The following is a 27,320-nucleotide window of genomic DNA, read 5'->3' as shown; positions in this document are numbered from 1 at the left end:
GCAGTGCACAGGACTGCAGTAAAATCTTCAATTCCTGTATCACTCTGGATTACAGCAAAGTAAATGACCTATATTACGATCCAGAGGGGTTATTACATTGCTAACTGCAGCCAATTATATCCTCAAAAAAAGGCATTTCCATCAAACAGGAAAGACTAGTCTGCCATGGTGCTTCAATGCACTTTTGTCCTGCAGCAAAGTAACTCTTTCAAGTTTACACAGCAGAATAATGAAGTCATAGAGGCAAGCCTCAATCCACAAGAACCAGGTTTCAATAAATACTAACAAAAATAATGGGGCTGAACGCCCAAGTGACTGCTCCCAATGACATGTTCATGAGAAAATTCTACATAGGGCTTAGCAAAAGTACACAAGGCTTAGCAAAAGTAGACTTGCTCTTCGTCTAGGAGATTCATAGCACAACCAAATGTGATACATGCCTAAAAATACTGCCCTACACACAACTTGGCCAATTATGTGCTGGAAAATAATTTTCCAGTTTAATTTTTAATTACATATTTGCCTTCTTCGCAAAAAAGGCTCGAGAACACAGAGAGAGAGAGAGAGAGAGAGAGAGAGAGAGAGAGATGATCTCTTGACAAAAAAGTTCCACCTCACCCTCTTGAACCAGTGTTTAGTTGGACTTAATATCTTGCTAAAGGTAATGAGCTGGTCAACTACAAAATTACACCTTCTGAACACCATCCATAGGATCATAATTTATTTTGCTTGTAGGGAGATCATAGAACTCTGCTAAGTATTCCAAAGCTTCAACATTTCCACTGCAGACCTTCCACAGAGATGCAACTTCTCCTTCAGCAACTGCCCCCCATTTCTCGCATTCATCCATAAAATCTATGAGCTTTGAGTAATAACTATCATAATTCACAAGTAAGAAAGGGACTGGAAGCTTAGATCCAATCCTCTCCAGCTGAATCAAGGCCAGGATCTCAAAAACCTCATCTAGAGTCCCGATTCCACCAGGGAACGCAACCACCGCAGTCTTGTCAGTAGGATCATTCCTTACTGCAGCATCAACCAACCCATGTTTCCGAGCTGAGAAGAACCTGTTTGCCAGGCAGTAATGAGAGTTTGCCAGGCAGTAATGAGAATTCCCATGTTTGCAACTGGCCGTCTTTTAGAGAGCTAATTGCTAAATTTACCTGCATGTAAGGTATGTATCAGGAGGCAGGTAAGAATGGAAGTTTGAAGAAGTCCATTCACCAGCTTCTCTGGCTATCTTGAATCCGCCAACAGGCTTCTTCGCTTCGATAGCACCTCTGATGGCAGCATCCATGAAACCAGGACCTGCTCCTGTCCATGTGGTGCAGTCCAACATCTTTGCAGCCTGTCATCATAAAGATGCTCGCTTAGTAGTCAACTGCCGTCAGAATGTAAATTTAAGCATTCAGATACAACGCTAAGCCTTAACCATTTCAGCACATCTACGAGTAGGGAGTACATTAAGAACTCATGGGCTATGAAATACTCGTTTGTGTGGCAAGTACCATTTGCTACACATTCGCAAACATCATTATGCATCTCGTTGCCGGTCTTAGATAAAAGTCCTAAAGTTGCAAGCAAATAGGAAAGATATTTCTTCACAATCAATTGAAGCAATTGTTTACGGTATCGCAATGGTACTTGTAACAAGAATGACAACATTAAACCAAGAGACTTCCTGAAGGTTCTAAGAGATGCTGGCTCAGTAAATACAGAACACACATATTAATACAATTACTCGACAAACCAAAGGTATGATGATACTTTGTGAAAACAAGATTGAAGTCCCTATTTCTTCAGAACTTGCCTCTCTTGCCAATTCTAAAGCTTGCAGGTATTGTGGATGGTCCGTCTTTACTCGAGAAGACCCCAAGTAAATTACTCCCCTCCCAAGTTTCTGTACAAGAGCATAGCATCTGTGAATTTCTTTCCTCACCTTCAGCAGAGAAAATACAATCTGTGTTAACAAATATGCAAGCAAATAAACTTCCACTAATCAAGAAGCATAAACAATCAAGCGAACCTTCAATTTGCTTAGAAGAACTATATCTAGAATCGCGGAGTTCGGAATGTTCATGGTGAATAAGCACGCCTTGATTGTTAATATATTTGTGAAACAAATGAAGTGCACAATGCTAGCAACATTTTAGTGAAGATCATGGAAGGCTACACTTAGGCTCACTCCTTGTTATCACATCAGCACTTTAATTTGCAACAAGTTCGACATTCTTAAGATAACTACTACCCGAGATTACGCATATCTTGAAAAGCACGGAAAAGAAAATTGATTATGCTTGACCAAAGATTGTGTGCACATAACTCTGGACATTCGGATCAGCTGGTTAAGCAATGGATAGATAAAGTCTAAACTAACAGCAGGAGATTGCTTAATTGACAAAAGCTGCAAGCTGGCATGTGGAGGACACGACCATAACGTTTTCCTTCACAGATACACGCACACAAACACAAACACACACACCAACAGATATATTAGGGACTAGGGAGATAGTTAACTGAGACAAATTCAATCTGCTGCAATGAAACAATGCATATGGCTCCGAGGGGCCATAGCGAAGTTTTTAAGGTAGTTAAACAAGTAGGAAAGAGAGGGAATAACTTTCTGATAATCGATGGATTACTCCTATTAAGCAGTGGATGGATGACGATGCCGAGTATGTCGAGCGAGCAGGCAAGAAAGTGTCTTTATTTTTATTTTTATTTTTATTTTTGGGTGCCAAGGATAGGCCGCAAGCGAAGGGGGCGTCAGATTGCAAACGCACGTAAAGAAGGAAAGCGTCTTGTAATAATCCGTGGAAAACGAGCACACCTCGTCGGGACTGGTCCTCTGAGAGAATTCACAGAACTCGTCGTGCTGCGCCGACGACAGGACCGGTCTCGTGCCGGCCCCAACCCCAACGCGTTGGGAAAGCGGCAGTGGCAGCGGCAGCGGCAGCCACGACGACGAGGAGGAGCCGCGGCTTCCTGCTCCTGCTCCTGCTCCTGCTCCTGCTCCTGCTCTTGTCCGTCCGACCGTGTGAGTGTGAATGGGTTTGGTTTGCCTACAACGAGGAGATCCCAGGGCGCCGCCGAACAACTCCCCTCCTCCTCGGCCGCGCACGGGCAAGGACTGCTGCTGCTTCGGGGGACGGCACCACGCGGAGGAAGAGCAGCTCACCGCACCAATCCTTCCCATTTTCCACCTTGACCCTTGATGTTGGGGGTTGGAGGCTTGGAGTGGGACTGATGATGGATGATCTCTGCTGCGTCACCCCTCTAGGGGAGGGGCGAGTTGCCCAAACAAAACAAAAGCAGCAGGGATCCAATTCCCATTCTCGCTTTTCAGCCGGCGGAACAGATCTCGGGCCCACTCGCGCCGGAGTCTGGACCCGAAACACAGTCGGAGCGCAAATAACCCGTCCCATTTCCTAATATATGGGATCATTCCCGCTTAATTTTATCCGACATCCAAACCGCTTAGTTCCCCGCCCAAACTGCCGGTTTCACTATTACGGATCCTTCTTTGGATTGAATTCCACGCAGGAATTCTTGCAGAAAAAAGTAGGCCAATTTGCATAAAAAATCTACTTATTTTGGACTTTTACAAAATCGGTCCACCTTTTTCATTTTTACAGATTCGGTCCGCTTTTTCAGCAAACTGACCAAAATACCCTTTTTACTTTTTCTCTTTCCTCTTTCTCTCTCCTCTTCGTTTCTCTCGTTCTTTTTTTTTTCTCGCCGGCAGAGCGGAGGCGGAAACGGTCCGTCTCGCCTCTCACCCTCATTCTCTCGCCCTCGCCCTCGCCCTTGCCCTCGTCCACGCACCCCCCCTCGCCTCCAACCCCGCCAAAGCCGCGCCGCGACTTTTTTTTTTTATTGCTTTTTTCTTTTCTTTTCTTCTCCGACTCTTTTCCACCGTCTCCGACGACGACGCCTCTCTCGTCCTTCCCCGCCCTTCTCATCTCTTCCTCTCCCTCATTCTCTGCCGCCTCCGACGATGATGCGCCAGCCGACGTCGACACAGTGGAGGTCACTGCGGCGCTACAGGCTCAGAGCGGGGGTCCTTAGCGGCGTCGTCGCCGGCACCGTGGCTGTTGGCAGAGAGGGTGACAAAAAAAAATTATAGAAAAAATAGAAAAAAAATAAAGATAAAAAATTATATAAAAAGAATGATGAATATGAAATTACATCGTTAACTGTAAAAAAAATTATAAGTTGCACTACTTAAGATGTAAATTGCAGCTTTAAGATGAAAACTATACTCTTTAAACGAAAATTACACTCATTGAGAGATATTTACACTATTTCTCTTCTTATTACACTCTTTCAGATATAAACTGTATCCATTAAGATGAAAGTTACACTCTTTAAACAAAAATTGTACTGTTTCTCCTCTTGTTGCACCATTTCTCCTCTTGTTACACTGTTTTTTATCTTAAACTGCATCCTTTTAAGAGATATTTATACTGTTTCTCCTCTTGTTGCACTATTTCTCCTTTTATTGCACCATTTCTGTATAAACAAGAGAAGAAATAGTGCAACAAGAGGAGAAACAGTGCAACAAGAGGAGAAACTGCACTGTTTTAAGAGATATATATACTGTTTCTCCTCTTGTTGCACCATTTCTGTATAAACAAGAGGAGAAATAGTACAATAAGAGGAGAAACTGTACTGTTTTAAGAGATATATCTACTGTTTCTTCTCTTGTTGCACGTTTCTTCTCTTGTTGCACCATTTCTGTGTAAACAATAGGAGAAATAGTGCAACAAGAGGAGAAACAATGCAATAAGATGAGAAATTGCACCCTTTTAAGAAATATTTATACTGTTTCTTCTCTTGTTGCACCATTTCTGTGTAAACAAGAGGAGAAATAGTACAACAAGAGAAGAAACAGTGCAACAAGGGGAGAAACAGTATAAATATCACTTAAAAGGATGCAGTTTAAGATAAAAAATAGTATAATTTTCGTTCAAAGAGTATAATTTTTATCTTAAAGCAGCAGTTTACATCTTAAATAGTGTAACTTATAATTTTTTTTGTAATTAACAATGCAATTTCATCTTCATCCTTCTTTTTATATAATTTTTTATTTTTATTTTTTTTTTCTGTTTTTTCTATAATTTTTTTTGTCACCTTCTCTGCCAACAGCTACGGCACCGGTGACGACGCCGCTAAGGACTCCCGCTCCGAGGCTGTAGTGCCGCAATGACCTCTACGGTGTCGACGTCGGCGCCGGCGAAGATAAATCGTCGTCGGAGACCGCAGAAAATGAGGGAGAGGGAGAGATGAGAAGGGCGGGGAAGGGCGAGAGGCGTCGTCGTCGGAGACGGTGGAGAAGAGTCAGAGAAGAAAAGAAAAGAAAAAAGCAAAAAAAAAAAATCGCGGCGCAGCCTTGGCGGAGTCGGAGGCGAGGAAGGTAGGGGGTGCATGGACGAGGGCAAGGGCGAGGAAGATGGGGGGTGCATGGACGAGGGCGAAGGCGAGGGCGAGAGCATGAGGGTGAGAAGCGAGACGGACCGCTCCGCCTCCGCTCTGCTGGGGAGAAAAAAAAAAGAACAAAAAAAGAACGAGAGAAACGAAAAAGAGAGAGAAAGAGGAAAGAGAAAAAATAATAAGAGTATTTTGATCAGTTTGCTGAAAAAGTGGATCGAATCTGCAAAAATAAAAAAGGTGGTCCGGTTTTGCAAAAGCCCAAAATAAGTAGATTTTTTATGCAAATTGGCCAAAATATAATAATCTTTCATTGAAATGTCCTAACAGTACATCCTCGAAGCAGAAGAATAAAACTTCATCAAATGAAATATTCTACTCAAGCCTTCCACCACAGCAGAAATTTTGAAATGTTTATTTATTGAATACTAAAAATTTAATTACTAAACCTTCAGTTAGAGAAGGCTAAACCAAATGAGCAAGAGTAACGGGGGCCCTCAACCATGCCTATTTTACTCCTCTCTTCTGACTTCTTCCTCTGCCCCACTATGTTGATCCACCCCTCTCTATCTGCCCACCGCGAATGACTGCAAAAAGAATTAAAACAACGGCTCTAATCGAACCAAAAAAGAACTCTTTCGTGTAAAACCAAACAGCCCAAATGGAAGCACGCGTTTTCCATTATGCCAGAAAAAAAAAAAAAGCAATTAAACAACATGAACTCTGCGATACAAACAGAGGTACAACTACTGGGCCTATGAATTTAAGATTTATTTCAAACCAACAAAAACTAACACGACACACCATTTTTTTTTCCTCTACTTGATAGATGCTGCTCAAACCGCAGATATCCCTAACAATTGCCAGTGACAGCCTGACAAGGGATAATTCACATGTTACAACACTAGTTTTACTATAATTTCTAGTCCTACAGCATCCAGAAACTGGATTGCGTTGGACGCATTGCTCCAATCAGGGGCAAGCAAGCAGCAACACAAATTTGTACTTGCTTTGTAAATAGAGAATTCATACCATGCAAAAATGATAGTACATAGAGACACAAGCTGATATGCCGATTTGAATTAAATTAGCTGCAGTGCACTAATGACTGGCGGCCTGAAAAATAAGTTTAAAATTGATCGATTATAAGGAAACTGTAAAGGCGACATCCATGATGTCAGGTTTCATGTCTTCTTCAGGAGAAAGAACTTTATTTAGTTCCCATCATCTCTGTAAGGAATGCATCTTTAGGACTCATTTAGTTCCGTTTCAACTCCTTGACAAATGCATCCTTGAGATGAATGTTTGATGCAGCGACCCTCCTAGACATTATGTCAAATTCTCCTCCATCTCTGGTGCAAAACGAAATAACAGATCTTCAGTGCAGTGCATATTAGAATGACTAGAGATAAATGCAGCTCTGTACAATTTCTTATCACTCACGGATCAAAAACAAGACCCCCAGCCTCTTGAACAATCACAGCTCCACCTGCCACATCCCTGAGGGAAGCAAATAACACTCACTGTAATTAATAATCAAGTCCTAATTCATAACAGGAGGTATTAAAACAAACCTACCATGGGCCACCGAAACCTATCTCGTAACACAGATCCAGCCTACCACATGCGATACCGCAAAGGTTCAAAGCTAAAGAACCACACATTCTGATTGATCTCACCTGAATATCAATAATATTATTACCATGATAGGGTAAATGATGTACAGTATATGGAAAGCTACCTTGAAGAGTAAATTGTTGATTCTGTTTGTAGTAGCATCAACAGTTGATACGTCACGGTTTGTCCCAGCCTGCTCAAATTCTAGCACTATCGATCAAAGCTGATATAATATCTCCAAACTTGATAGCTCTCAGAATAGTTCAGAGCATATGTATTTACGTACCCCAAAGCATCTATATTTACATACCAAAAGTTCTCCGATAAAAGAACAGCATACTAAAGTGTACACCATTATTAACTACTAGGTATAGCAAAAACATCCCTATAACAACATATAAAAATAAGCACAGCATGTCATTTCTTCGTTCCTTCGCTCACCGTACTGCTTACTGTAATTGACAGGTTGATCACTGCTGACAGAACAACTTGACAACAGTCGATATGACACGTGCTCTCATGTCCATCATGAAATTTACATATCCTCTTGGTGGGGAAGGGCAACCAGGCTCTTGGGGAGGATAAAACAATTTTACATGTACCAATCTAAGTATCACTCTTTGAACTAACAAGACCCATTCAGTTTAATAACACTTAAAAGATTTAGAGTTAGATAAGTTGTTTTATTCAGGGCATGTTTGGTTGGCCGAAAGTGAAGCATCGAAATTAGCATTTTTAGAAAATGACGTCTTATCGGTTGTTTGGTTTGTGAAAGTAAATATAAAAGTCACTTTACGATAGTGGGCCGAAAAAGTGAGTTATAACTAAATTTCACTTTTTTAACTTCAGCTCAAAAAAATTCGAAAGTCATTGAAAGTGGAGAGCTTAGCTAAGAGGTTATATTTGGTTTTAACTGTAATATTTGAATTTATTTTTAAAGTTGAATTTCATTTTAAATTTGAATTATTAGTTGGGGTTCATCTGCACCGACCTCGGCATCAGTTCCTTATACCTCGAGACAGCAGGCGGGATTACCGCCGGCTATGTCGGCTGGACGCTCATCTTCATCGCGTCAGCCGGAGGCACCGAGGGCACCGAGTGGGCGGGTTTTTGTCACTCAGGTGGAGGAGCCGATTCCTGTTCCCGACGACATCGTGGCAGCTATTATCTCGATTAGAGGCACCAGAGCTAGAGCTTTATTCGACACTGGTGCATCGCATTCATCATAGATGCATCATTCGCTAGGACTCATGGCATTAAGATCGTGCATCATTACGACCATTGGACGGTGAATTCGGTCGAGCATACTTTTCATGTTCACGAAGAGTGTGTAGCCTGCCCAGTGCAGATAGGTGACTGGGTCATGCCGATTGATTTGTTGGTGTTAAATCGAATGTGGAGCTTCGACGTGATCTTGGGGACCAACTGGCTCTCTAAGTATTATGCCGTGATAAATTGCGAAGTAAGGTGATCACATTTCGTGAGCCTAATCGAGAGGAGCTAGTATATCAGGTAGCTAAAAGCTCGCTCTTTGCGGTGACTGTGTCGGCGGCACGAGCGAGGAAAATGATAAAAGGTGGTTGTGAAGCCTATTTGGCGACAATGGTAAAAGCCCAGAAGGAGCACCCGGAACTTAGTGGTATTCGGGTGGCGTGTGAGTTTCCGGATGTATTTCTGGCGGAGTTACCGAGTTTGCCACTGGACCGGGAGATCGAGTTCGTTATTAACTTGGTACCCAGGGCGGCTCCAATTTCGAAGGCTCTGTATAGAATGGCACCGGCGGAGCTAAAGGAGCTCAAGGCACAGTTGCAAGACTTGCTCGACAAAGGCTTTGTGAGGCCGAGCGCGTCACCCTGGGGAGCTCCGGTGCTATTCGTTAAGAAGAAGGACAGCACACTTCGATTCTACGTGGATTACCGCGAGTTGAACAAGGTTACAGTGATGAATAAGTACCCGTTGCCGAGGATTGATGACTTATTCGATCAGTTGCAGGGGTCAAGGGTATATTCAAAGATTGATCTTCAATCGGGATATCATCAGTTGAAGATACGGCGCGAGGATGTGCACAAGACGGCGTACCGTACGCCGTATAGCCACTATGAGTTCACGGTGATGCCGTTTGGGCTTACTAACTCCCCGGCGGCGTTCATGGACTTAATGAATAGGGTCTTCCGTCCGCTATTGGACCGGTGCGTGGTATTCATTGACGACGTATTGGTATATTCTCGGACCGAGGAAGAACACGAGCAGCACTTGAGGACCGTGTTGAAAATACTCCGAAAAGAAAAGTTATATGTCAAGTTGAAGAAATGCGACTTTTGGCTGTCGGAGGTCACTTTCCTTGGTCATGTAATTTCAGGCGATGGTATTTCGGTAGACCCGAAAAAAGTTGAGGCAATTAGAGATTGGCCTCGCCCGACGAGCGTATTGGAGGTACGCAGTTTTTTTGGGCTAGCAGGCTACTACCGGCGGTTCGTGGAGGGGTTTGCTAAAATAACTACTCCACTAACGCGCCTTACGCACAAAGAGGTAAAGTATGTTTGGAGCCCCGAATGCGAGCGAAGCTTCGAGGAATTAAAAGAAAGATTGACCACGACCCCGGTGCTTGCTCTACCGATGCCGGGGGAGACCTTTGTGGTATATAGTGATGCTTCCTACGTTGGACTCAGGTGTGTCTTGACGCAAAACGGGCGGGTGATAGCTTATGCCTCGCGCCAATTGAAGACATGAAAAGAACTACCCGATTCACGACCTCGAGCTAGCGGCGGCTATCTTCGCACTAAAGCTATGGAGGCATTACTTATACGGAGAACATTGTGAGATTTATACGGATCACAAAAGTTTTAAGTACTTGTTCACCCAAAAGGAGCTAAATATGCGACAGCGGCGGTGGTTAGAATTGTTGAAAGACTATGATGTTACTATTCTATACCACCCCAGGAAAGCAAATGTCGTTGTAAATTAAAAACATAAAATTTTAAATTCAAATTTGTGACTTTACATTTAAATTTAAAATTTTAAAGTTTCATTTTTATTTAAATTTGAATTAATTTTAATCAAATTATTTTTAGCTAAGAACTTCAAATTGAACTTTGAATTCAAATGGTTCCAACTATAAATTCAACTTATTGACTGAAATTTGAATTGAAAATTTAAATTTTCAAGTTCAAATTCAAATTCAAATTTAAATTTGCTATTTACATTTAATTTCAATAATGAGTCTCAGTTTGAATTTGGATTCAAGTTATGAATTCAAATGTTCAATTCGAATTGTGATTTAAACTTGAATTTTAATTAAATTTAAATATTAATTCAAATTGTGAATTCATATTTGAATTCAGAATTTAAGATCAAAGAGTAAAATAATATATGATTCAAATTATAAATTCAAATTATGAATTCAAATTGAATAAATGTTCTAATTTCTGTGTTGAACTTTTATTTTAAAATTTAATTTCAGTTATGAGTTGTAACTTAAATTTTAAATTCAAATTTTAAATTAAATTTATGTCTTAAATTTTAATTATAAAATCAACTCAGATTTAAGTTTAAATTTAAATTTTAAAATATAATTTTGAATTCTAAATATAAAATAAATTTTAATTTTTTAATTTAAATTGCAAGTATAAGTTGTTTATTTATATTTTCACCTCTTTATGTATAATTTAATAATCAAAATTACAAAAATACAGTTTTAATTTTTTACTTTATAGCCAACCAAACAATCAAACTGAAAATCCTCTTTTGCAAAAGTAACCTTTTTCACTTCACCCACTTATGCGCAACCAAACATGCCCTTAGTTGAAGTGGGCCTTGACAAAACTTCATTTCATAGATAACTTACAAGACTTCAGATTATTTCATTGATGGAATGACATATAAAAATTGAGTGCGATAAGAACCTAGCTTCGTGGAGGACATTCTATTAGTTACTTGGTTTGAGGAATAATATCCAAATCATTTTCTACACAGGCATCATATTTGAGGTTATAGTTTGCAAGTATCACTTGATAATTGACTAGAAGAGTAAAATATTATATTCCAATCTAATCATATTAATTACTGAAGAAATAAAAAATCACCAGAATGCTGCTTTTCAGGGGGAATAAAGAAGGGGAAAAAAAGGCCCATATAATACTAAACTTAAGCAGCAGTAAAAAAATAAAATTAAACTGGATAATTTCAGCAAAGACATAACCAAAACGAGACTGACGAAAGAAACCACATACCTCTGTTACGAGGAGAGATTTCACCAGTTCAGTTTGAGATGAAGCTGCACAAGTTATAAAACTTTTTCGAGTTTTATCATCAGACCATCAAAATAATAGAATGATAGCTTATCACCATATCTTCATTAAACCCAATCATCAAGTTAAAAAAAAAATGCATGTATCAATTTTGAGACCAGAAGAATACTCTTACCCTTAATTGGAGAACCATTGAGGAAAGCACCTTGCCCACGAACACCAGTAAAGAGCTACAAGTAGGAATTGACACAAGACACCACCATAACCACTTTCATTTTCAGGACAAAGATAGCAAGAGAAGTAAAAGAAAAATTAAAAAGAATGGGCATACAAAAGTTGTCTTATTGTTGAATATAAGTATTAAAAACACCATTCTCGAATAGCTTAAGGCTTTAGAGAACAATGATCATTCCACATTCTTTAACATGGTATCAAAGTGGGAGACCCTGAGTTCGAGTCCCGCCAGGTTCCTAGCATAATTAATTTTCTCTCACTTAATTCAAATCCACATATTGGGCCTATCCAAAAGTCTCGAGCCTAAGCATGAGGAGTGTTGGATATAAATATTAAAAAATACCGTTCAAATATACCATTCACTATTAGCTTAAGTTTTTAGAGAACAACGATCATTTCACATTCTTTAACACTAACAATAATGCATAATCACGCAGTCCAAATAAACAGAAAACTGCTATTACTTCTGCTTAACTTCTAAAAGGGACTTCGACTAATAATCAAGATATCATCTAATTTTCTGTGACTACCAAATTTTCTGACCAAGAAAGTTTACCTTAACGCGAACCCAAAGTACTAGGTATATCCTGCAAGCAATAATTGCTTACATATGCAAATCAACAGATAAGGTATCCAAGTTCGCAGAGGAAGCTATTGCTAGCATTGCCTAACCTTGAATATTCCATTTCGGAGTAGTTATGCATGGGTAAAGCAGAGAACATTCACCTTTTAGATTTCATGCAGAGAAAGCCAACACATTGCAATACAACCACAATGACAAGAATAAACGAACGTGTTTACTGCAAATGAGCTAACAGGCATTTGATTATCAGGGATGAATAAAGGGTGGTGAGAGGGGCACATTCTGCCGCCAGGAGTTGGTAAGCTATAGAATCATAGGCTCGAAGAACCAAGTGTGTCGTAGTGCACTTTTTGTGGGGGCCGTTGTGCACTTGTGCCCCCGTTTTCAAATAAAACTGTATAAGAAAGATTTCAATTCCTTATATATATATATATATATATTCAGTGACGAAAAATCAGTGAACAAGACATCAACGCTACATATTATGTAAGTAAAACAGCCAAAGTAACTCTTTAAAAGTTCAGACTAGGAAGAAAAAAAGATAAAATTTCAGTATTTTATATACATTATGAGATTATTGCTTTAACCCTATACCACTGCACCACCACCACCCCTTGCAACCACCACAACTGCACAAACTATTGCTCCCTTTCTGGAAGATGACATGTCTTTGATTTCCAATTTATTTGATGACAACTAGGCATTATGCTTCTAAGTGAAATGTTCTTATATTATATGCATGTGCAGAACAAGAGTCAAATAATACACTTTATATAATATTAATTTATACGTATGTAAAGCTAGATAGATAGATGGAGATGTACGCTCATATGTATATATTATCTTAAATGCATTGGAAATAAGAATACTTAAAATATTTCTGCTATCAATCGTGCCCTTCCTACACAAATGTCTTCGCTTCTGTCCCATGTAGTATTCAACATAAAGTGGGAATTTCTACATTGGAAAATAGGGTGTGAATTTAGAAGGCGTAGATATTATTGCACCATATTCTAGCTTACACATCAGGCAAGAAAGGCACATGCGGAACAACTTAAAATTTGGATGACTAAGATTATGTTTTGATTAGTAGATTAGTAATACCCCCTTATTTTATAGAAAAAGAGAAAGGAAAGGCACAGTTCTTTTGTAGGCATCATAGATCTAGACACTGCACAAACCGTACGGGTACGGTTTGAACGTTTTCGTTGAGAACCACACTGGAAACAAAGGGGGAGAGAGCTTGTTCACCTGCTTACCTCATTCATTATTGGGTTGTATACAACGCCAATAGTAGGAACTTTCCCAATAGTAAGACCAATAGATACACAGACAAACGGGAAGCTGCAGGGCATGTGAAGATTGCCGTGAGAGAAGAAGCAAGGACAACAGAATATTTGATAAAAAGAACTCCTCATTACACACCCATGGACGAAGTTAGTGGTTCCATCGAGGGGATCGACAATCCAGGTAGGATGGTCCGTGAGCTCGGAAGTACCATGCGCAGCAGACGTCTCCTCCCCAATGAACTGAAAGACAGATTTTATTTTGTTTTATTTTTTTCTTATGCGCAAAAAAAAAAGATAAGGGAGTCGGCTACTGGGCTGAAGCGGTGCATGTATGTTAAAATGCCAGACAGAGCTGCTTGTCCAAGAAGAAGACAACAATAATAATAGTAATAATAATGAAAATAAATAAATAAAGAGCCACAGTCCACAGATCCTTTTAAGTCGTGGGGTGATAAACGAACACGAGACCTTGTGATCGGGGTAGTGCTTCCTGAGGAAATGGAAGATGAGGTCTTCACATGTTTTATCTGTTTCAGTCACCAGATCGACCTGCATTTGCATTATGTCAATGAAACAACAACAAAAACATGATGTTCACTTTTTACATCAACAACAGCAGCAGCAGCAACAATAATAACAACCACAACAACAACAACAAAAATCAGTTAGTGCCTAAGGGGATGTGAAAGAGAGAGAATACTTGGCCTTTGTGCTCCACATGCTTCGTCTGGTAGAACCCTTTCCGGATAATCTGGTTTGAGAAGATAGAATCGTTCAAAAGGACGTGGAAGAAGAAAAAAAATTTAAAAGCAAAATGGAAGAGAAGAGTAAGTTCCAGAAATAAGAGAAACGAGAGAGAGAGAGAAGAACATCGCTGTAGCTTTCCTTTTCACACTTACATCTCCGGCGCTCTTTGCAGCCTCCACCGCTACGGCCAGCAACTCCGAAGGTGAAGCTGCGCAGAAATATAAGGCCGTAAGAAATCAACAGTAGAAACAACAATCGGACGAGCAACCGGGGAATCCAGAGACGATTTCGCACAAAACTCTCTCACCCATTCCAATTCCTTTGTCCGGAGCCGCAAATTTCAGTCCCCCTCCCGTCACCCGAACTCGCCGCCCCTTTCCCTCTCTCTACAACAACTATATATGGACGATGGGTGAGCGGAAAAAATAAAAAGGGGAAAAAAAAAAAAAAAAAAAAAAAGAGCAAAAGAAGAGAATTAGGCTGCCAATCGGAATAAACCATACAACTGAGGCAAACAGGAGTGCTGCTGCCCGATGGGGCCCGTATTGTATATTATTGATGCTACTATCCGTAGGCAAGAAAAACGTGAACGTAAATCTTAAATTTTATATTTATTAAAACGCGTCTAATCTTATTATTTTTTAATACAAAATTTAAAAAATGACTGCATTATTATTTTTAGATAAACAAATATAAGATTCATACTCCACTTTCAGATTTAGCAACATTTAGGTGAGATTGAACAGGCAATTTTTAAAATGCCCCCTCAATTTTATTATTTTTTATTCATTCTTTTAGACAAGGTTAAAAAGGCCCGCGTACATAAATAAATTAAATTAAATATTTAATTAAACAACAAAAAAATTTATCAAATTAATTAATATTTCATCAGATCAAATGATTAAGCTACCTTACAGTAAGGTAAGGAGCAACCAGCTACAGTAAGGAAGGGGGCGAGCGGAGGGAGGAGATGTGGGAGAGGTGGGCGGCGATCTTGACCAAGTAACAGCAATATGGCGTGCCTCCCGCACCGCAACACAGCAGGGAGACGTAGAGGGTGGGGGTTTTGAAATGAAAATTCGTACTAGTACCCAAAGAGGCGAATATTCCGTGGTTATTCTTTGCTTGCATGTCCTCGGGCCTGGTTGGGCCCCAGGCGCGCTTGCCTTTGAGAATACGGGGTGGGTCTGGGCCCACTGCTCCGCCGCTTACGGTATCGGTCCAGTTGCGGCCCCATACATTCAAAGCTTTTCACAGTATTATTGCCTCGTAATCCCCAATGAACTAATCCGCGCAGCGTACGGTCATCTCAGACTTATCTGGAAGCCAAGTTTCAAGACGGGTAATATGTTCTAGCACTACATTGTCGACCAGCCTCTGTAATCTCACTCCAAAATTTGATAAAGTTAAGATAATGCTGAATTAGCACAAAAGTAGACATCACGATAGCCACTTACAAATTGCACCAGTGAGGGTATAGGCGTATAGCTTATCAATCTAAACCACAGCACAACCATGACATTGACCATGCTAGCAGCCTACAGCTTAACTGATTTCTGGACCTCTAGAGGCCACCGCGATGAATCAGAGATCATGCAGTGTTCTGTCCTTGGCGCAATGTACATAGTCAAATGAATGCAACAGCATCATAGTTTCAAACTCTATTTAGAAATTATTCATGTGCATACTCAGATGCGCTTAAATATTCACCACGCTCCGTGAAGTAGTCGACCAAACGTTTTAAGAAACTGTCCTGACTGACAGTCTCAACGTCACACACAAGACAGCACTGTCTCCTAGCACGTGTCACAGCAACATTCATTCGCCTATGGTCACTCAGAAAACCAACCTGGAAGGTATATAAACTGAGATGAAGATGCAACAGCTGTAGCATGCTATATCCTATCAATAAAATGTCAGGGGAATTCACGAAATCAAGAAATCAAGAACAGAGTATGTGTAAATTAGCCAGTGTTTGAAGACCTAAAATACCTCTCTCTTCGAGTTAGATCTGACCATCGAAATGATAATGGCCTCTTTCTCCCGACCCTGAAACCCATCTACGGTAGAAATCTCCACATCTTTTAGTTTGTCTTCGTTGCTTCTCAGTATTTTAAGGCAAAGTACCTATTCATCCAAATGAATAAAATGATGTCAGCTTTAGAACATAGAGTAGCAGGCAGAACAGCATTAAGTGTGCACATGACTAAACCTGTGCAGCATAAGGAGTGATGATTCCGATGTCTGTTGCAGAAACACCACTTTCAACAAGTTGCTTCGCATGAGCAGTAGATACTGCAGCCTCACCCTCATTCATGGTGCTATCTTCATCTTTTTTTTCTTCCATGTCACACCTAAACTACATATGAGAGTCAATGCTTACCAGAGTAAAACATAACAAATGAACAAAATTTTAATAAACTAAAATGCAGAGAAAGAGCAATATGAACCCCAGACCAAGATATGTTCATTAACCTAACCAAGATAGGTTAGGTTAATGAACATATCATAGTTGTGGTGCATTTTAAAAGATCAACTTGGTACTAACATAATTGTAAAAAACAATATTGTGGTTATTTGCGCAGAATAGACGTGAAATGCATTATTTCGGTTTCACATTTTACAAAATCAATTGCGGCAATTAACTATAGTAGAAATTAACAGAGCAAGAATTCCTATTCTAATTATTAAGAAAGAGGTAATCATTCTCTATGCAGCATAGAAAAAAGTCATATAGACAATATTGATGGAAGTAAGGATAAAGGCGTCCAAAATCAATATAGTCCCTAGCAAATTGTTTTGAAAATTAGGCACATCTGTACCTGCAAGGAATAGCCGTACAACAAAATCAAGACTACAAGTCCTAAAATAATAATAATAATAATAATAATAAAGAAACTCCAACTCCAGCAGCTAAGCCCATCATTAGCATAACCTTCAAAGGAAGGTAGAGAGCCTGCTCCTCCTATGTATTGAAAATATCAATATGTATCGGTGTCTCACTAATATCTTCTATTGTTTATGACTCGATTGTCAGAAAATACCACCATGTAATAATGCTGCATCTAATGAATAACAATGCTGAATGTCCGACAAGGGCACAGCTAGTGTATCACTATATTTATGTTTCATGACCGTCAAAGAGTATGTTGGTATTTGGGTAGCATAAAAATTTTATGTCCATTCCCAAGCTCTAGGTCTGTACGTCAATTTGTAAATAGCTTACCTATAATTAACAAGCCACATAACTTACCTATAATTGACATGCCATATAATAGTTTGACAGAGAGAAAGACACATACCCTGTTGTGTCGATGAGAAGAAGAGTGGGCTCTGTGGAAGAAGACCTTTTCACATCCTCAAGATCATAAAGCTTATGTCCAGAAACACTTGGGTGTGCTATTATCTAAATATCAATTATTAGAAGTGTAACATAGAGATATAACTGAACATGATTATTAAAAAAAAAAAAAAGGAACTACATGCCCTAAATTTGAAAGAATCTTATCCCTAACAATATCATGCATTCGATAAGGAACTACATGCTACCTTATCATTGTAGAGTTCTTTTGATGACCACCTCATAATGAGATCATGCATTCGATATTGGACAGTAAGCATGGACATGATCTCTTCACCATAAAGTCCCACAAGACGTTCAAACAGGGTCTTTCCTAATCCCTTCCTCTCAGCTTGAACACTTTGTACTGTAGGCGCAAGTTGCATATGGTCTCCAGCAAGCATACACCTTGATCCCTACATATGCACAGAACTTAGTTACAGATAGGGTTATATATTTAAATTCTAGTGAATTGAGGAACCCACACATGGTACCCCTCCACCTAGTTACATGCGATCTCTTGCTATCCATGCTCACGCATGCCAGGACATGGAAAGGGCCTAATATTAAAAGGATGTAAACAGTGTTTGCTGTGCCTAACACCAACTGATACAATCCGTGTCCTGGCAATCAATTCCTTTCTCCGACATATTAGGAGTTTAGATCATCCGTTGGATAGTTAACAGCATGTAAGGACAAGTCCAGTGTTCATAATTGTGGTTCTAAATTGCATTCTCCAATCAAAACATCGATGACCACAAAATCAATTATATGAGCAAAGAACACAAGAGCACATAGTGGTGTTTATAGAAAAATGAGACGTAAAAATCATGAAGCTGGCTTGCGAAGACAGTAAAGCTAAATAGACAACAGAAATTTCATTAGCGGAACAAATGCATGTAAAATAATATATGATAGATAACAGACCTTCAAAAGAGCTATCCAGCATGCCACCTCAAGTGCCTGAGCAGCTTCATCAATAATGACCAGATCAAATGTAGTATTTTCTAATTTCCGAGAAAATGCACCAGTCAAAGTTGTTAATACAACATCTGCATTTTTGACAACATCAGAAACTGCCAGCTGCTGCCTCTTCCTCTCTTCTCTAGCAAGGGTCCTAAGCTCTTTCCTTATTTCCCTTTTTGTGTTCCTATCTTTCACTTTCAGCAGCTTCCCATTTAAAACCTAAAAAAGAGCATAAGAGAAAAAAACATATAAAAAGCATGCTCTAAAATACTGGGACACATAATCTGTAAAAATATAAACTCTTTGATGTTTGCATTCAAATATTCTTGGTTCTATATAATGTAGGATAGTGTGTATGGCACAACAGTCCAGTAAAAAGGGCACTCCAGTAGCCTAATAAGCTTTGTACAATGCAAGTAAGTTGAGAAAGGTAATTACTTTCATTTCCTTGCGGATATCACCTGCCAAGCTACTGTTATCACCTCGTAGAACCTACTCAAGAAAAGAAAATCACAAGACGATTGGAACCATTAGAAGTCAGAAATGTGTGGTAAAAAATTGACACAAATTGTGAGATGTACTTTCTGCACTTCAGCATGAATGTAAATACATAGTTGTATTGCTAGTAAAGATTAAATAACAGTAAAAAATGAAAATGATCACTGCAGTAAATTTCGTTGACTATGTGCCTTGACAATCTGTTAGTAACCTGTGAAAACAAAATTGCTGACTCCAAACCAATACATGCTGATAAGCAAAGATCATGCTCGAAATATATAAGATAATAGCTGACTATGAAACAGCGTGGCAATATGCTCTCAAATATTATTCAGCTGTTTCATTTTAAAGATTCCATTATAACAAGGTTGGATATCCAGAAAGTATTTGACTACATTAAAACTCATTTTTCAAACTTAAGTGCCTTATATCATTTGGTTACAGCAGGAAGACATTTCTAACGTAATTGCCGGCGAAGAGCAAGACTAAAAGCAAGTATTCTATGATATCCCACAGCATATTTTCCAAAAGATTTTGAATAATTGTGTTATTAATCCAGCAAAAGCACTGCAGAGCAAATAATACGGTAATAGAAGCATGATTTTTTTCCCACTATTCAAGAATGATGAGATGGTGAGATAGAGTTTAGCTCAGGTGATTAAAATGTAAAATGATCTCTGATCATAAAACATTCTTTGAGTAGTGATATCAAGATGTAAACCATTCTCTTAGTAGCTAAGTTTCTACTTGAAAAACAAATATTTCAAACTAGTGTCTTATAGATTTATTAAACAATACTAATGCAAATACTCATAAAATAGAAAATAACCACATGTAACATGGAATACTTGCATTTGCTGAAGCATGTAAAATAAACACATGTTTCCTAAGAACGCTACATAATATTGTCTGCCAAGAAAGCATACCCTAACATTTTAGTACCTGTGCATCGAGCGCACTCTCTAAGACCTGAGGTAATAAGCGTGCAGGGTGCCCCAACCTCACCAACTTTACTCTAGCAAACAGCAACAAAACCAGTTGTAAATTAAATAAACCAGGAAAGAATAATAATTGAAAGTAAATTAACATTGAAATAAGTAATCATTTCATTAACAAGGAAGTAACTGGCTAGTGATTCTTCAATGTGAAATACAAGAGTGTAACTCAACATTCTAATCAGAATAGATTTATAACATACTTCATTTTATTCTCCGTTCTTCTCTTATTTCAAGAGTAAGAAACTAAAATTTTCTGATTTAAAAGGTGATGTTGTTAAAAATAGGTTTGACCCATATATCCTGATGTATGTGTCTTGAATGGACTCATTTTAGCATGTTGGAAGATTTACTAGGAAACCCACTTCTAAATTACCAAAAAAAGAGAGTCCCTGAAAAAAGAGACAATATTTACACATAAAACATCCAAATGAAATAGAAAATGCACAGAGATGCACAAATGCACAATGGAGCAAAAACTTACTTCCCTTTCAGCAAACAATTATTACATGAAAACAAAACGAAAAAGATAAGAACACAGCACTATAAGATTAGCAGAACCATATAAATAATATGCATAAGTAATAAGGACAAAAAAGTAAATTGAACCTAAGAAGATGAATGATGTATAATTTTGAGTCAGCATATATTACTAAAATGTAAAATTTATCTAAAACTTTAAGTCTCTCTAGAACTTTAGTAAGGTTGCTCTTCTTTCTCATGAGAATGAATCTAGGACTAAAGTGCTGAGAGACAGATTGTGTCGAGCACTTGCAGACATAAACCTATGCGCCAACACGTTGGCATTAAAAAATTTATTTTCTTTAGCACCAGTATATTCTAATTGCTCTTAATATATTCTTTATCAAATCTTTTATATTATTTAGGCAATTACTTGCTAATTTTGAAAAAAAAAAAAAGGGGTTTTGAACCATGCCATCAGAGGATTATATTTTTGTCAATACCTTATCAGCACAATATAGCATAGCGGGCATGGCCCGTGCCAATAGGCACTTAAATCTTTGGATTGAACTAGGATAAACAAGGTCGGTCCTCCAGCTAACTAGATATACAGGACAGACACCTCCTCTGATATAGTAAAGAACTTGGAAACAACAACTTTTCAAAAAAAATAAGCACTTGGAAACAACTTAGACCTAGTATTGGAACGTGTTGTCCAAATTCATCCGATTTGATGGTTTAGACAGCCCAAGAACTTTCGAAGTGCTATAGGGCTTCCCTTCTCTGATGCTTTAAAATAGTGGCCAAAACAGCCTCCATAGAAGCATCATATGCTTCAATCCTTCACTGGTAGGATGCTCCTTTGATGGTGGTTACCACTATTTCAAAGCATAAGAGGAGGAAAACCCTGAATAGTTTTTAGCTCTTTTGAACTTCTAAAGCATCAAAACCAGTGCATCTGTGCAGCACATTCCTAAACTAGGCCTCAAGTTGCCTTGCCATCAGGTTGTGTATTCTAAAGATTTTTAACATCGAGTCTTCTCCACTTAAAGTTGTGCTCTGAAGTCCACCTCATTTCTGATTGTAGAAGGCTTGGACGGGGATTCACAATGCATTGACTCGCAAAGAGTAAATATGATTTTATTGCTCAATCCCAGATACCTATATGGAAATAGTCGTTCAACAATATTATCAACTGCAATATTCGAAGCAGCACATGCAAGAATTTTTGTTCCTCGTTTGACTTCTTGCAAGATTATTTCCACAATTGTTGTTGTTTTTCCAGTCCCAGGAGGACCATGAAGCAAAAACACGTTCCTTGATGAGAGAGCCTTTGAGATGGCATCTTTCTGCAGTAGTAAGAAAGTTAAAAAGCTTTAATTGGAATTTATGCCAACTATAATTCAATTGTTTAAAGGAATTGAAGCATAGTGAAAAGGCATCATACTGAAACTTGTAACCCTTTATTTTCCTCTAGGCATTTACCCATATTATATTAATACAGCATGAATGGACGAACTCTTACAGAAGTGTCAAGTGAAAAAAAAATAGCCACCATTGGAAACAAAAATAGCTATAAAACATTCTTTAAAGACTCTTTTGGCCAAAAATTTCATTTGATTCCGCATTCAACACCCCACCCCTTCTAACTTTCAATCTTCATGATAGTAAGCAGGTGAGAAGTTGCTATAAATACATGCATACAAACATGCATATATATATATATATATATATNGAGAGAGAGAGAGAGAGAGAGTAAAGCTAGAATACTATCAATAATGGAGGAATAGTGTTTACTACCTACTTTTTAGCCCTGGGATGCCTAGGGTTTAGTGGTGGTAGGTGGAATAGTATAGATCCAAGGGATAAAAATTAGAGAGTAAACATTATTCATCTACTATCGATAGTAGCATAGATGGATTCTATATATATATATATATATATATATATATATATATATATATATATAGAGAGAGAGAGAGAGAGAGAGAGAGAGAGAGAGAGAGAGAGAGAGAGAGAGAGAAGCTATTAAAAGCTACTGTTACCAATTTCCGCGTCCTAAACAGGGGCCAAAACCCAAGAAAATACAACCAACACATCAAACCTCAAAAAAGTAGGATATGATAATATAGAATACAAATGAAGTACTAAGTGTATATCACCAGTATTCAGGAATTTCCCAAGAATACAGAGTTGATTTAGATAATCCTAAAGGGATAGATTTGTGGCCCTAGAGCAATTAGGAAAACTGGGCAACAAGTTAAATAGAGAAGGCAAGTTGTTCTTAATAGCTAAGGTATATGAGTATAGCAAAGCTATTATATAGGCCGTTAGCAGTACAAAATATCTGCATTGTAAACTTCAAGTGCTGTGCAACTTTTGCTGTTCTTGATAGTGACATTTGAATGCAGGGAATTAAGTTTCAACGAATCTACACTATATGTATCTTGACAAGGTGATAAAATTCTTAACCTTCGTTTTAAAAGGAAGAGAGGTCAAGATACGGCACAATGGTACAGTGCCTATGAAGCTGGATATGCCGTTCAATTTCTTTAGTACTAAAAGATTATGTTAATAAATAATGGTGCATAAAGATCAGCCGATAAAAAGGGAAAACACACAAAAATTAATAAGAAAAAGGGAAATTTATATACTACCTACTTACGCATTACATATAAAACAACCTTATAGCTTACCAATATTATAACAAAGTTTCTAGCATATAAATTAAGCATATAACATGAAGTAATCAAGCAAAAGTAACAAAGATAAAAAATAGTACTTAATACCTGATAACACTACTCTCATCAACGCCAAACACCTATTGCACTAATCTATATATAGAATACATTAAATTATAGTCTATAGGCATCTTGGCTCTGAACATACTAATTTGGCCCATTAGCTAAAGATGCATTAAAACCAATCTTATGCGGTCAAGGCACTGCATCAAAATATGCATTTGTGATCCCCTTAATCACTCTGTAAAACAGTGATTATATTTATTTGCACATTCTAATATTGCAATAACATAATTGAACTATAGCTAAAGAAAAGAAATTTTAATTTAAAATAAATGAAGTACCAAAACAAAAAGGATTTATGACATGATATAGGAGCAACAATTCTTAATGCTCAGCTTCACATGCTTTTGTGCGTGTCTTTTTGCTATTTCATTGAATAAGATGGAATACAGGGAAGTAAGAACGAAGAATAATTCCAATACACAAAAAAAAACACATATATGACAATAATCAGAAAGCTATTACCTGAGAATTATCAAGATTCTTGTTAAACGGAGCGAATTGCATAACTGACTTAGAACGTATAGGTTGCTTCTCACCAAATAAAACGGGAATCAAATCAGCAGCAGGTCCTTTTTGCACAGTCAAACTAAGTTGATTTAGTGCATCCTTCATCCTGCGATAAGTTACCTACATAATAAGTTTGCATAAGCAATAAGAAACGCCAAAGTCTTGCAAAGCCAAAATCCTGGTCATTAGCTCAAAACTTGGTAAAAAATAGGAGAAAAATAGAACAGCAGGCAAGACGAATTTTCCAGGAAAAATGAAAGAGAGTTCACGTCACAACAGATGAATAAAAGAACCAATGATGGATAGGTTCTATGCATGACTTGAACTATCCCGGACCTCTAATGCCGAGGCCAAGACATTATAATCTTTTTCTAGATGCAGTTAAATTACTTACAATGAAAATTCACACTGTTAGAAGAAAATCGTAGAGCAAGTTGAACATGACAATATGTATAGCCAAATGAAATCGAATAAGAACATTAGTATCCAGCATGAGATAATGCTAACAGGGTACCTCGTTCGCAACCTTCTCAAGGCGCAGAGGACTGTTTAAGCCATCCTCGGGAATATCATCAAAAGCAACAGTAATGGAAGAATCCTGGTCAAATTTAACAGTTGGGAAATCCTCTAGTTGTGTTTCAAACTAAGATACACAGAGGTCCGAGAATGATCAGGATAAATTACTTACCTTCAAGCGATAAACTACGCCTTGCCCCAGTGGTGTACATCCTGAATCAGCCTTATTTTGCTTTAAAACAACCACATCATGTGGTCCAAACTGCATCAAAATAAACTGAACATTAGAAGCCTTAGAAAGGAAGTTCATAGCTAACCAGGATGGAAAAAAAAACAAAAAAAACAAAAGACTCCCAACTCTAAGTATTTGCAGGATTTGGTATGGAAAGAGGTCACTTGAAAGCAAATCGGAGGTAGATAAAATTACATAAACTAAAAACATGAACTGAGAGAACATAGCCACACAAAGATTTACCAATCAGTACCTTTAAAATCTCCTACAAAGTAGAACAATATAAAGAACAATTAGGAAACCCCACCACCTGCAACATGACATACTGCCCCTTTCTACAACTAAGGAACTATAGAATGAAAAGAATTTTTTTTTAAGGCTGAAAAAATATATTATAATTATAACAATAGTTCGGATAAAAATTATTTACAAAACTAGGCCTATGCGGTGAATAAATTATCGCTTTCTAAATGCGACAAATTATTTACCTTTTTTTTCAAAATATTAAAATTACCTTTAGAGTTTAGTACTATACATTTATCGGAGTTCAGATATGAAAAATATATAAGTTACTCAAAAGCGGTGAATGGTTTACCGCGTGTAGAAAGTGATGAATCAGTAAACCATTCACCACTTAGACCTAGTTTAATAAATAAAAATTTTGGATGCTTATATTTATAGTTAAAAAAATATCGTAGGCCTAGTAGCCCAAAAAGCCCGAATGAAAACTCGCCTATTCACAGTCCGTATGATATGATCTTCAATATAATGCAACATGTTTCTAAACACAAAAAATGTTCATACTTCATCTGGAGTATCAAAATCCAATTGCAATTAGATAGGCATTTCGTGTGAATAGAAAAGGTGTAGAGGGATTGTTAAAGATGTAGAATCACTTGATGAACATATGCAATAGGGAAGGAAGGTAGAACAATGCATTAACGAGTAAGAAAATTGCACGGCCACCACCTTGTGAGCGGGAAGAACGTCACCCTTATTAGGCTGAAACTCAAGAAGGGTTTTTCCCATCAGTCCTGTCTAGCAAGTAGCAATGTCAGAGTAGGGTAAGAAACTGGTCACTTAAAAGAGAGTGAGTGAAGCAAGAGCGGGCTTGTAGATATACGTAGACAGACCTCAGCGTCAGTGCATTTTAGATTAGGGATGACAAATCCCCTCTTCTGAGCAATTTCTAGGTTCTTTGATGCGGATAAGCCGATAGATGCCGATATCTCAGCCTCCTGGAATAGCAAACAAAACATCTAGTTACTTTGATGTTGCCGATACAGTTTAGGAAACCGCGTCGCTGCAGGTGCGATGAAACACAATCGATTAAACGCAACAATCAGTTGAGTATCTAGGACTAGGCAGATGTTCGCTTGTCAAGCAACGCTTGGAGAAGCATACAAAGTTTTAAGAGAGAGGGAGAGAGAAACCTTCTCGAGATCGATGAGAGGGGTCATGAGATTGACGAATTGATGAACGGAGGTGAAGTGAGAGGAGCCCTTCAGCGCGGAGGTTCCGCCGCGCGCGCCTCCCTCCATTTCCAATCGGAAACAGAGAGAAATCGTACTCCTGGATGCAGGCGGAACGGGGCATGAGCTCCTACAACCCGTTCGGCACCATCTATCTATATAAAACGGGCCGGGCGGTCCACCGGCCGCCTAGCACTCGTGCCCGCCCGGCCCGTCCTGATGATTCAGGTCGTGCTGAGCTTTTCTTTTTGGCCCGACGGCTCGGCGCGGTACGGCCCGCTTGAGCCGTGCCACTAAACCCAAACCCCAAGCCTAAGGCAAGTTGCCTTGGGCTTGGGTCTGAGCTACTTGGGAGGAGGTGTTTTGGTCCATCGGACCAATTATTTGGTCCGATGGACGAAAAGCCCATTTAATTTATATTTTAAAAAATAATAATAATTTTATAAATTCTTTAAAAAATTAAAAATATTTATAAATTTGAATAAAAATGTAGATTTAAATATTAATACTTTATTGATCATAGTTTCAAATTTTATATTTTTAAAAAAATTAAAAATAAAAATACATATATAAATACTACTACAAACATCCAAATTAAACATAACATACAAAGATTAATTCCTCCTACTCTTACACTTTCAATTTAAATTTTTTTTCCTCAACTCTCAAGTTTACTTTGCAAATATTTTTAATTTTTTTAACATNGTGAATCCAGGACGGCTAGCCCGTTTCGACCCGAGTAATGTGGGCCTTGCCAGTCCGGCACGGCTCACATTACGCCTCTATATCTATCTATTCATGTCTATATCTCTATATCTATACTCATATATTATTTCTTCTAAATTTGTCACAGTACATATTCCCTTCACTATTAAGTGCGGGTTCCACCCTGTACCAGTTCTGGTCTTTTTTTTTTCTTTGCTTGAACTGAATCGATTATTGTTGAGTGTGAGCTCTCTTGAATCAGTTCAAATCTTTCACATATTTTTTTCTTTATTTCCTTAAATCGAATCTGAATCTGATTTCTCTCCTCCTTTTTTTGAACCGAACTAGAGTCAACCCATTGCATTGGACTAAACTGACTTAATTGTTCCGCATGTTTTCACATTTGGATCAAAATTTACTATTTTTTTCTTAAACCAAACTGATCACTATGAGTGTGGGCTCTAAAATATTGATTTTACTCATTTGAAAAAGAGTATAAATTTATTATATTATATATAAAACATTAATTTTAGTAAAATATTATTTGTTAACGAAAGTTGCTATTTCCGACTTACCTAAAAGGGAGAGTCCCGCCATTCTACTGGAGACGGGCGTAATCCAGCCCATAAGAGAAAATGGATCCAATAACGGCCTGCTTAGTAAAAGATAGACA

At 38.3% G+C, this 27,320-nt stretch overlaps 3 protein-coding genes across 8 annotated transcripts; all 3 read right to left on the bottom strand.

The window, feature by feature from the left end:
* On the bottom strand, positions 251-3,394 carry LOC109712852. Of its 2 annotated transcripts, none has more exons than XM_020236630.1 (4): positions 2,831-3,394; positions 1,811-1,900; positions 1,164-1,348; positions 251-1,067 (listed from the first exon to the last, which is right to left on the bottom strand). In XM_020236630.1, the coding sequence occupies exons 1-4, from the start codon at positions 3,194-3,196 to the stop codon at positions 686-688; spliced, it is 1,023 nt and encodes a 340-aa protein (XP_020092219.1). In that variant the 5' UTR covers positions 3,197-3,394; the 3' UTR covers positions 251-685. The 2 variants fall into 2 exon arrangements, with proteins under 2 accessions (XP_020092219.1, XP_020092218.1); XM_020236629.1 differs by having other exon boundaries at positions 1,811-1,939; positions 2,831-3,391.
* On the bottom strand, positions 6,181-14,566 carry LOC109713456 (inositol monophosphatase 3). Its single transcript, XM_020237552.1, has 12 exons — positions 14,455-14,566; positions 14,300-14,355; positions 14,101-14,151; positions 13,869-13,949; positions 13,537-13,640; positions 13,371-13,455; positions 11,470-11,524; positions 11,277-11,320; positions 7,172-7,240; positions 7,009-7,109; positions 6,874-6,930; positions 6,181-6,782 (listed from the first exon to the last, which is right to left on the bottom strand). The coding sequence occupies exons 1-12, from the start codon at positions 14,456-14,458 to the stop codon at positions 6,689-6,691; spliced, it is 801 nt and encodes a 266-aa protein (XP_020093141.1). The 5' UTR covers positions 14,459-14,566; the 3' UTR covers positions 6,181-6,688.
* On the bottom strand, positions 15,528-26,068 carry LOC109713455 (DNA-binding protein SMUBP-2). Of its 5 annotated transcripts, none has more exons than XM_020237546.1 (15): positions 25,904-26,068; positions 25,604-25,708; positions 25,440-25,508; positions 24,411-24,500; positions 24,237-24,320; positions 23,678-23,842; positions 21,570-21,757; positions 19,894-19,966; positions 18,892-18,945; positions 18,415-18,672; positions 17,697-17,903; positions 17,450-17,553; positions 16,360-16,501; positions 16,140-16,274; positions 15,528-15,996 (listed from the first exon to the last, which is right to left on the bottom strand). In XM_020237546.1, exons 1-15 carry the CDS (start codon positions 26,009-26,011, stop codon positions 15,820-15,822), a joined length of 1,959 nt encoding a protein of 652 aa, XP_020093135.1. In that variant the 5' UTR covers positions 26,012-26,068; the 3' UTR covers positions 15,528-15,819. The 5 variants fall into 5 exon arrangements, with proteins under 5 accessions (XP_020093135.1, XP_020093137.1, XP_020093140.1 ...); XM_020237548.1 differs by having other exon boundaries at positions 25,604-25,773; positions 25,904-26,044; XM_020237550.1 differs by having other exon boundaries at positions 15,830-16,012.

The sequence above is a fragment of the Ananas comosus genome, linkage group 7 (genome assembly GCF_001540865.1).
Source record: "Ananas comosus cultivar F153 linkage group 7, ASM154086v1, whole genome shotgun sequence".
NCBI classification, from domain to species: Eukaryota; Viridiplantae; Streptophyta; class Magnoliopsida; order Poales; family Bromeliaceae; genus Ananas; species Ananas comosus.
Note: the sequence above shows the minus strand (reverse complement) of the source record. Positions and strands in the feature narration are given on the sequence as shown.

Excerpts from the sequence above, each read along its gene's own strand:
- LOC109712852 (XM_020236629.1), bottom strand. The coding sequence starts at position 3,196 with ATGGGAAGGATTGGTGCGGTGAGCTGCTCTTCCTCCGCGTGGTGCCGT. Across the intron at positions 1,940-2,830 it reads AGAGGACCAGTCCCGACGAG|GTGAGGAAAGAAATTCACAG; the intron begins GTGTGCTCGTTT and ends TCTCTGCTGAAG. Across the intron at positions 1,068-1,163 it reads GATACATACCTTACATGCAG|GTTCTTCTCAGCTCGGAAAC; the intron begins GTAAATTTAGCA and ends CCTGGCAAACAG.
- LOC109713456 (XM_020237552.1), bottom strand. Across the intron at positions 6,931-7,008 it reads ATAGGTTTCGGTGGCCCATG|GGATGTGGCAGGTGGAGCTG; the intron begins GTAGGTTTGTTT and ends TGCTTCCCTCAG. Across the intron at positions 6,783-6,873 it reads GGGGGTCTTGTTTTTGATCC|AGATGGAGGAGAATTTGACA; the intron begins GTGAGTGATAAG and ends GTTTTGCACCAG.
- LOC109713455 (XM_020237546.1), bottom strand. The coding sequence starts at position 26,011 with ATGGAGGGAGGCGCGCGCGGCGGAACCTCCGCGCTGAAGGGCTCCTCT. Across the intron at positions 25,509-25,603 it reads TAAAATGCACTGACGCTGAG|ACAGGACTGATGGGAAAAAC; the intron begins GTCTGTCTACGT and ends GCTACTTGCTAG. Across the intron at positions 19,967-21,569 it reads GAACGACTATTTCCATATAG|AGTAAAGTTGGTGAGGTTGG; the intron begins GTATCTGGGATT and ends GCTGTTTGCTAG.